The sequence below is a fragment of the Gallus gallus genome, chromosome 5 (assembly GCF_016699485.2).
Source record: "Gallus gallus isolate bGalGal1 chromosome 5, bGalGal1.mat.broiler.GRCg7b, whole genome shotgun sequence".
Taxonomy (NCBI): Eukaryota; Metazoa; Chordata; class Aves; order Galliformes; family Phasianidae; genus Gallus; species Gallus gallus.
The window spans coordinates 56,401,908-56,411,227 of NC_052536.1; the positions used below are offsets into that span (position 1 = coordinate 56,401,908).

General features: G+C 57.5%; 1 protein-coding gene across 1 annotated transcript; it reads left to right on the forward strand.

The window, feature by feature from the left end:
* Window positions 1-1,471: 1,471 nt before the first annotated feature.
* LOC124418378 (inositol 1,4,5-trisphosphate receptor-interacting protein-like 1) lies at window positions 1,472-3,672 on the forward strand. Its single transcript, XM_046941931.1, has 4 exons — window positions 1,472-1,812; window positions 2,044-3,054; window positions 3,159-3,335; window positions 3,406-3,672. Exons 2-4 carry the CDS (start codon window positions 2,047-2,049, stop codon window positions 3,670-3,672), a joined length of 1,452 nt encoding a protein of 483 aa, XP_046797887.1. The 5' UTR covers window positions 1,472-1,812; window positions 2,044-2,046.
* The last annotated feature ends 5,648 nt before the right edge of the window (window positions 3,673-9,320 follow it).

Consider the following 9,320-nt stretch of genomic DNA (forward strand, 5'->3'; position numbering starts at 1 on the left):
AAAGCTTAGGATCCTACGATCACTCAGGCTGCAAAGAGAACTGAGATCCCCAAGCCCAAGCCCACCCCACCGCGCCCACTGCCCACGTCCCTCAGTGCCACATCTCCACGGCTCTGGAACACCCCACGGACGGTGACCCCAGCATTCCTGGGCAGCTGGGCCTGTGCTAACTGCTCTTTGTGAGAAGAGATCTTTCCTAACATCCAACCTGAACTTCCCCTGGCCCTCCTCAGGGACATTCCCTCTCATCCCATCGCTGTTAGCCAGGAGCCAACCTCCCCCCCCACGCCCAGCTCCTGTCAGGGAGCTGCAGAGAGCCATGAGGGCTCCCCTGAGCCTCCTCTTCTCCACACTGACCCCCCCCAGCTCCCTCAGCCGCTCCCCATCACGCGTGTGCTCCAGAGCCCTCACAGCTCCGTTCCCCTCTCTGCACGCGCTGCAGGGCCTCCATGTCTGTCTGGGAGTGAGGGGCCCAGCACTGAACACAGCGCTCGAGCTGCGGCCTCACAGTGCAGAGTGCGGAGGGACGATCCCCCCTCCTGCTGACCGCACTGCTGCTGGCACAAGCCAGGAATGCCGCTGACCTTCCTGGCCACCTGAGCACACTGCTGCCTTGTGTGCGGCAGCTGTTGCCCACCACCCCTAGAGCTTTTTCCTCAACGCAGCTCCCAGCCACTCTGCCCCAAGCCTGCGGCACTGCATGGGATTGGTGTGACCAAAGCACGTGACCTGATGCTGTATTCTACTGGATTACTGGAAGATCTGGTTCACGCGGGACTGTTTTTCCTGCTGTTTTGGACCATGCGGCGGTCCCTAAAAAGGAACCAGCATGATGATAGCAGCAGTGAGGAGGACAGCTCCAGCAGCGAGGAGGCGGCAGCAGTGGGCAAGCATGAGGAAGGGGAGCAAGAGGAACAGGAGGAACAGGTGGAAGAGGAGGAACAGGAGTTAGTGGTAGTGACTGCATTTAAGAACAGTGTTTTGTAGCAGAGAATTTATTCTATCAAACATAGCTATTTTGCTCATTGTAGCTGTTGCAGTTTCCATGGAAATAAACGGGAGGCATTACTTTTGGAGCGACCTATGTGTATGCGGCCCAAGACAATCCGTCTTCACTCAGTGTGGCCCAGGGAAGCCAAGAGGTCAGCGAGAGGAAGCTTGCACACAGAGAGTTACAGGACTGCTATGCACCAGTGCAGACCATGGCAGCCTGGGTGGAATGGGAAACAGACGCATTGTTGCTGTTCTTAGAAACATAGACTCATAGAGCCCTTCTGGTTGGAGAAGACATCTAAGACCAACCATCAGCCCATTCCCACCATGCCTGCTAACCCTGTGAGCACCTACCAGACAGCTTCTGGTTGTGGATGCCCCACCCCTGGAGGTGTTCAAGACTAGGCTGGATGGGACCCTGGGCAACTTGGTCTAGTGCCAGACCTGCAGGCTGTGGCCCTGCTGGTGGCAGGGGGGCTGGAACTTACAGATCCTTGGGCTCCTTTCCAAGGATCTGGAACATTCTATGATTTGATGGTTCTATGACAGTAACATGGGAGCAGAGGCCAATCCTCACTCACAACTACCCAGGGAGCTGTCACATGCTTTGTAAAGAGCATCCCCAGGAGCTCTGCCCAGAGAGATATGCCTCCAAACTGTGGCAGTACCGTGGCTGTGGCCACCTTGCGCAGCTGAGAGCGAAGGGCTGAAGGGTGAGGTCAGGCTGCCCACTGTGACATCAGCAAGGATGTCACAATGCAGGGGATGGTTTTAGGGCCGTCAGCAGGCAGTGCTGCTTCACTTTGGCCTGGGCCATAGGTAAGTGCAGCAGCATGGGAAGGTCGAGCTGGACGAGGGACACGGTGCAAACACCGGCCCCTGTGGGAGTGCCACGGGCAGTGCTTGGAACTGTCCCTGCCAGCGCTGGCCTCAGTCCCTGCTGCCACCCATCTCCTTCTACCCACTGCTCCTCCCTGAGCACAGGGCCATGAGGCTCCTGGCCCCGCTCCCTCCCAGCCCCACTGAGCCCCTCTCTCCCATCTCTTGCAGATCATGGCTTTGGTGTTGGTTCTCGCCTTGTTGGTGAGGGCGCTAATTGTCAGTGGCAGTGACCATGCGGTCATGCTTGAGCGCGTGCAGCAGCACGAGAAAGAGCAGAGGAACGGGGAGCAGAGCTGGGTGGACATGTCGGCTCTGCTCTTTACTCTGCTGCATTACTGGAAGATCTGGTTCTGTACGGGACTGTTTGTCTTCCTCTTTTGGAATATGTGGCGGTCCCTAAAAAGGAAGCAGCATGAGGAAGGGGGACAGCAGGAACAGCAAGAACGGGAGGAACAGGTGGAAGAGGTGGAACGTGAGGAACAGCAGGAGCAAGTGGAAGAGGAGGAACAGCTGGAACGGGTGGAAGAGCTGGAACAGGAGGATCAGGTGGAACATGTGGAACAGGAGGAACAGGAGGAACGGGAGGATCAGGGGGAACAGGTGCAGCAGGAGGAACAGGTGGAAGAGGTAGAACAGGAGGACGAGGAGGAAGAATACTTCCATCATTCAGCACTGACCAGATACATTGCACGGCGTGCCTGGGAAAAGATGCAAGGAAAGGCCACCAAGTGCGTGCTGGTGGAGGAGCTGATGAGCGACCTGCTGCAGACCTACACATTTGTCTGTTCAAACAGCTTCTACCCGGTGCTGCAGCCTGCCATTGGGGTGGGCAGCGCCTTTGAAGGCTGGAGTCCCTGTGAGGAGGACATTGTGTACCGCCTGCTCGTGCCCATTAAGGCCCCCCATGGGCACGTCTTCCACCCGGAGCTGGGTGAGGAAGGGGAGGTGCTGGCAAGGAACTCCCGCATCCGTGTGGAGCTGGTGTGCATGTGCACAAGGGAGCAGCAGCTGGGGGACGTGCTGTGCTTCCTCCACCACTCTGAGGAGGAGCTGAGCCAAAATCAGCAGCCCAGCCTCCTACAGACGCTCTGCACCGGCTCCTACCTGGATGTGCAGAAAACTGCCGCCTGGTTCAACAAGCAGGTACCAAGAACCTGGAGGCTCACCACCGGGCACACCGTTACGGCCTTAAGGTGCTGCCCTCCAGCCGCTCCTGCAAGCTCCAGGTGACAGACACCTCCAGCGGGGAAAAAGTCCACGTTGAGCTGCTGTTCGGGGTGCAGCAAGGCAACCTGGACATCTTCCTGAGCAGCCAGAACGCAGAGGCCGTCTTTACGCCCAGCACAACATGGCCGCAGAGCTGCGCTGTGGCGGAAAGGAAGTACTTCGAGTACGTGGCCAGGACCGCTGGACCCAACAGCTGCCACCTGGTCTGCCTGAGGCTCTTTGCTCACATCCTGGTGGGCATGGGCTTTTCCCTACGCCATCAAGACTCTTCTCCTCCACCTCCTAGCCATCATCCCTTTGGAGGACTGGCGCAGGAGGCATTTCCTGAGCCGGCTGGAGAATCTCCTGCAGTACCTGCAATACTGCCTGAACGATAAAGTCCTGAACCACTTCCTCCTTGGCAACGCGACCATGCCTGACGAGGTTGTCCTGCCGCAGGCCTTCCAAACAGCCAGCCCGCTCAACCTCTTCCAGCACCTGGAGCAGGACCCGGACGCCCACTCCCGGGTGCTGCGTGACTTCAAGGAGCTGAAAGATCGCCTCTTCAGACTGCTGCTGTTTGGACGCTGAAAGAGGCGTTTGTCAGAACCCTCCTTTCTTGGGCTCAAAGCTCACATGCTGTGAGCAATAAGACTCTGAGCTATCTAGGAGGCCAGAGGTGGGTGTTGCCGTGTGGCAGTCAGCATCAGGTTGTGGGCAGTTTACATCCAAAAGGATTTCTTTGGAGAGAGTTTGCCGGCTAAAGATCTGGGCTGAGACCAAATGACTCCAGCTTGGTACAGGAGATTTGGGAATAGTACCATTGTATCCTGTGAAGGCAAGACGCAAGTGGGCACCTCCCTGCTCCCTCTTATCTGCTGGCAAGGCCCAGAAGATGGAACAAAAGGAAGAAGCTGTCACTCCAAAGACAGCCAACTCGGCCACTCTGGACTTACATTAATAAGGCTGTCCTGTCCTTGGAAAAAGTCATCCTTGTCGTCGTCAAGCCAACAACAACCTCCGACGACCCATCTCTACGGAAGGTCAGCATCGGAACTACGAGCTATGCTGGAAACCCGGTGGTGGCTAATTCTCTCTTGCTTTCTACAGAGACTCTTTGCTTTTATTTCCAATCTCTTTTCTATCGCCCGACTTCCCTTGCCCATCTCCCTAAACAACTAGGATTTGTAATAAAGTGGTCGGGCTAACATTTCACCTGTTGTGTCTTAATCTCGCCGTCGGGTGTACATCCATGAAGGGAACCTCCTCTCCCTCCTACAAATTGGAGCAACACAGCCTTCACGCACAGAGCTCTGCCTGCCTGCCGGGAGCAGCGCACGCGGCAGCCGTTCCCTGCTACCACACCGTGAGGAGCCGGACCCCGTGCAGCCGGAGAGGCCTCTGCACAGACGCTTCCAACACAGCCTCCTGTCAGCAGCTGGGCAGGGACCGCCCGGCCTCTCAGAGAGCATCCCTTTGTTCCGGGAGCTTCGGCCTCTGCACAAATGCCAAGAATGCCTTGCTCAGCTCAGCGCTGCTCGAGTGTGACCTGTGCAAGGAGGGACTGCAGTGTCAGTTGCACAGTGCCGTGGCGAGACGGCTTCAGAACACTGCCATGACGGGAGAGTCCACCGTCCTCTGGGGCAGTGAGATGGAGTGCGCGGTCACCCTCCCTTTCAGAAGATGCTCTCTGACGTTCAAACCGCCTCGTGTGTCCTTTGAGGAAGGCGGAATGCCATCCTATTTTACCAGAACCTCTGTCAGCTGGGCTAGGCGTACGAGTTCCGAGGAAAATCACAGAATTCCTCACAAAAAAAACCTTGCACGCCGGCTTCCCTCCTTCCCGCTCTTGAGACCCCAACCCTCCACGCCTCCCTGCCCTGGCGGTTACGCTGAGGTCCCGACGGTGAGTCCGGCCGCCCTCCTGGCCCCCGCCCACTCTGGCCTCAGCGCCGCTTCTCCTCAGCGCCCCGCGCTGCGCTCGCTGGCGGGCTGCCCGGGCGCACTCTCCGTCCCGCCTTCTGCCTTGGCCGCGTTGGCCGGGGCTCGGCCCGTCAGGGAGACGTCGGCGGCTGCCAGTGCGGGGAGACGGGGTAGGTGAGCCAGAAAGCTTAGGATCCTACGATCACTCAGGCTGCAAAGAGAACTGAGATCCCCAAGCCAAGCCCACCCACACCGCGCCCACTGCCGCACGTCCCTCAGTGCCACATCTCACGGCTCTGGAACACACCCAGGACGTCGGTGACCCCCAGCATTCCTGGGCAGCTGGGCCTGTGCTAACTGCTCTTGAGAAGAGATCTTTCACTAACATCCAAACTGACTTCCCCTGGGCCCTTCAGGGACATTCCCTCTCATTCCTTCGCTGTTGCCAGGAGCCAACCTCCCCCCCCACGCCCAGCTCCTGTCAGGGAGCTGCAGAGAGCAATGAGGGCTCCCCTGAGCCTCCTCTTCTCCACACTGACCCCCCCCAGCTCCCTCAGCGCCCCCATCACGCGTGTGCTCCAGAGCCCTCACAGCTCCGTCCCCTCTCTGCACGGCGCTGCAGGGCCTCCATGTCTGTCTGGAGTGAGGGGCCCAGCACTGAACACAGCGCTCGGAGCTGCGCCCTCATCACAGTCCAGTGTGCGGAGGGACGATCCCCCCCAGCCTGCTGACCGCACTGCTGCTGGCACAAGCCAGGATGCCGCTGACCTTCCTGGCCACTGAGCACACTGCTGCCTTGTGTGCGGCAGCTGTTGCCCACCACCCCTAGAGCTTTTTCCTCAACGCAGCTCCCAGGCCACTCTGCCCCAAGCCTGCGGCACTGCATGGGATTGGTGTGACCAAAGCACGTGACCTGATGCTGTATTCTACTGATTACTGGAAGATCTGGTCCACGCGGGACTGTTTTTCCTGCTGTTTTGGACAACATGCGGCGGTCCTCTAAAAAGGAACCAGCATTGATGATAGCAGCAGTGAGGAGGACAGCTCCAGCAGCGAGGAGGCGCAGCAGTGGGCAAGCATGAGGAAGGGGAGCAAGAGGACAGGAAGGAACAGGTGGAAGAGGAGGAACAGAGGTTATTAGTGGTAGTGACTGCATTTAAGAACAGTGTTTTGTAGCAGAGAATTTATTCTATCAAACATAGCTATTTTGCTCATTGTAGCTGTTGCAGTTTCCATGGAAATAAACGGGAGGCATATACTTTTGGAGCGACCTATGTGTATGCGGCCCAAGACAATCCGTCTTCACTCAGTGTGGCCCAGGGAAGCCAAGAGGTCAGCGAGAGGAAGCTTGCACACAGAGAGTTACAGGACTGCTATGCACCAGTGCAGACCATGGCAGCCTGGGTGGAATGGGAAAGACAGACGCATTGTTGCTGTTCTTAGAACATAGACTCATAGAGCCCTTCTGTTGGAGAAGACATCTAAGACCAACCATCAGCCCATTCCCACCATGCCTGCTAACCCTGTGAGCACCTACCAGACAGCTTCTGGTTGTGGATGCCCCACCCCTGGAGGTGTTCAAGACTAGGCTGGATGGGACCCTGGGCAACTTGGTCTAGTGCCAGACCTGCAGGCTGGTGGCCCTGCTGGTGGCAGGGGGGGCTGGAACTTACAGATCCTTGGGCTCCTTCCAAGGATCTGGAACATTCTATGATTGATGGTTCTATGACAGTAACATGGGAGCAGAGGCCAATCCTCACTCACAACTACCCCAGGAGCTGTCACATGCTTTGTAAAGAGCATCCCCAGGAGCTCTGCCAGAGAGATATGCCTCCAAACTGTGGTAAAGTACCGTGGCTGTGGCCACCTTGCGCAGCTGAGAGCGAAGGGCTGAAGGGTGAGTTCAGGCTGCCCACTGTGACATCAGCAAGGATGTCACAATGCAGGGGATGGTTTTAGGGCCGTCAGCAGGCAGTGCTGCTTCACTTTGGCCTGGGCCATAGGTAAGTGCAGCAGCATGGGAAGGTCGAGCTGGACGAGGGACACGGTGCAAACACCGGCCCCTGTGGGAGTGTGCCACGGGCAGTGCTTGGAACTGTCCCTGCCAGCGCTGGCCTCAGTCCCTGCTGCCACCCATCTCCTTCTACCCACTGCTCCTCCCTGAGCACAGGGCCATGAGGCTCCTGGCCCCGCTCCCTCCCAGCCCCACTGAGCCCTCTCTCCACATCTCTTGCAGATCATGGCTTTGGTGTTGTTGTTCTCGCCTTGTTGGTGAGGGCTCTAATTGTCAGTGGCAGTGACCATGCGGTCATGCTTGAGCGCGTGCAGCAGCACTGAGAAAGAGCAGAGGAACGGGAGCAAGCTGGGTGGACATGTCGGCTCTGCTCTTTACTCTGCTGCATTATTACTGGAAGATCTGGTTCTGTACGGGACTGTTTGTCTTCCTCTTTGGAATATGTGGCGGTCCCTAAAAAGGAAGGCAGCATGAGGAAGGGGGACAGCAGGAACAGCAAGACGGGAGGAACAGGTGGAAGAGGGGAACGTGAGGAACAGCAGGAGCAAGTGGAAGAGGAGGAAACAGCTGGAACGGGTGGAAGAGCTGGAACAGGTGAGGATCAGAGTGGAACGTATGTGGACAGGGAGGACAGGAGGAACGGGAGATCAGGGGGAACAGGTGCGCAGGAGGACAGGTGGAAGAGTAGAACAGGAGGACGAGGAGGAAGAATACTTCCATCATTCAGCACTGCCAGATACATTGCACGGCGTGCCTGGGAAAAGATGCAAGGAAACAGCCACCAAGTGCGTGCTGGTGGAGGAGCTGATGAGCGACCGTGCTGCAGACCTACACATTTGTCTGTTCAAACAGCTTCTACCCGGTGCTGCAGCCTGCCATTGGGGTGGGCAGCGCCTTTGAAGGCTGGAGTCCCTGTGAGGAGGACATTGTGTACCGCCTGCTCGTGCCCATTAAGGCCCCCCATGGGCACGTCTTCCACCCGGAGCTGGGTGAGGAAGGGGAGGTGCTGGCAAGGAACTCCCGCATCCGTGTGGAGCTGGTGTGCATGTGCACAAGGGAGCAGCAGCTGGGGACGTGCTGTTCTTCCTCCACCACTCTGAGGAGGAAGCTGAGCCAAAATCAGCAGCCCAGCCTCCTACAGACGCTCTGCACCGGCTCCTACCTGGATGTGCAGAAACTGCCGCCTGGTTCAACAAGCAGGTACCAAGAACCTGGAGGCTCAGACACCAGGCAGGCGTGACACCGTTACGGCCTTAAGGTGCTCCCGAGGAAGCCGCTCCTGTCAAGGCTCCAGGTGAGCAGACACCTCCAGCAGGGACAAAGTCAGCGTTGAGGCTGCTGTTCGGCGGAGGTGGCAGCAAGGCAACCTGGACATCTTCCTGAGTCAGCCAGAACGCAGCAGGCCGTCTTTACGCCACGCACAACAATGGCCGCAGAGCTGCGCTGTGGCGGAAAGGAAGTACTTCGAGTACGTGGCCAGGACGCCGCTGGATCCCAACAGCTGCCACCGTGGTCTGGCCTGAGGCTCTTTGCTCACATCCTGGTGGGCATGGGCTTTTCCACTTACGGCCATCAAGACTCTTCTCCTGCCACCTCCTAGCCATCATCCCTTTGGAGGACTGGCGCAGGAGGCATTTCTCTGAGCCGGGCTGGAGAATCTCTTGCAGTACCTGCAATACTGCCTGAGATCGATTAAATGTCCTGAACCACTTCCTCCTTGGCAACGCGACCATGCCTGACGAGGTTGTCCTGCCGCAGGCCTTCCAAACAGCCAGCCCGCTCAACCTCTTCCAGCACCTGGAGCAGGACCCGGACGCTGCCCACTCCTTCGGGTGCTGCGTGACTTCAAGGAGCTGAAAGATTCGCCTCTTCAGACTGCTGGCTGTTTGGACGCTGAAGAGGCGTTTGTCAGAACCCTCCTTTCTTGGGCTCAAAGCTCACATGCTGTGAGCAATAAGACTCCTGTAGCTATCTAGTAGGCCAGAGGTGGGTGTTGCCGTGTGGCAGTCAGCATCAGGTTGTGGGGGCAGTTTACATCCAAAAGGAGTTCTTTTGGAGAGAGTTTGCCGGGGGCTAAAGATCTGGGCTGAGACCAAACCAAATGACTCCAGCTTATAAAAACAGGAGATTTGGGAATAGTACCATTGTATCCTGTGAAGGCAAGACGCAAGTGGGCACCTCCCTGCTCCCTCTTATCTGTCTGGCAAGGCCCAGAAGATGGTCCCAAAGGAAGAAGCTGTCACTCCAAAGACAGCCAACCGGCCACTCTGGGACTTACAGTTAATAAGTCTGTCCTGTCCTT

What these genes read in the sequence shown, in the direction of transcription:
- LOC124418378 (XM_046941931.1), top strand. Translation starts at nt 2,047, where the DNA reads ATGGCTTTGGTGTTGGTTCTCGCCTTGTTGGTGAGGGCGCTAATTGTC. An exon ending in GGCTCACCACCGGGCACACC is followed by an intron (nt 3,055 to 3,158) that starts GTTACGGCCTTA and finishes TTCGGGGTGCAG; the next exon opens with CAAGGCAACCTGGACATCTT. An exon ending in GGCTCTTTGCTCACATCCTG is followed by an intron (nt 3,336 to 3,405) that starts GTGGGCATGGGC and finishes ATCCCTTTGGAG; the next exon opens with GACTGGCGCAGGAGGCATTT.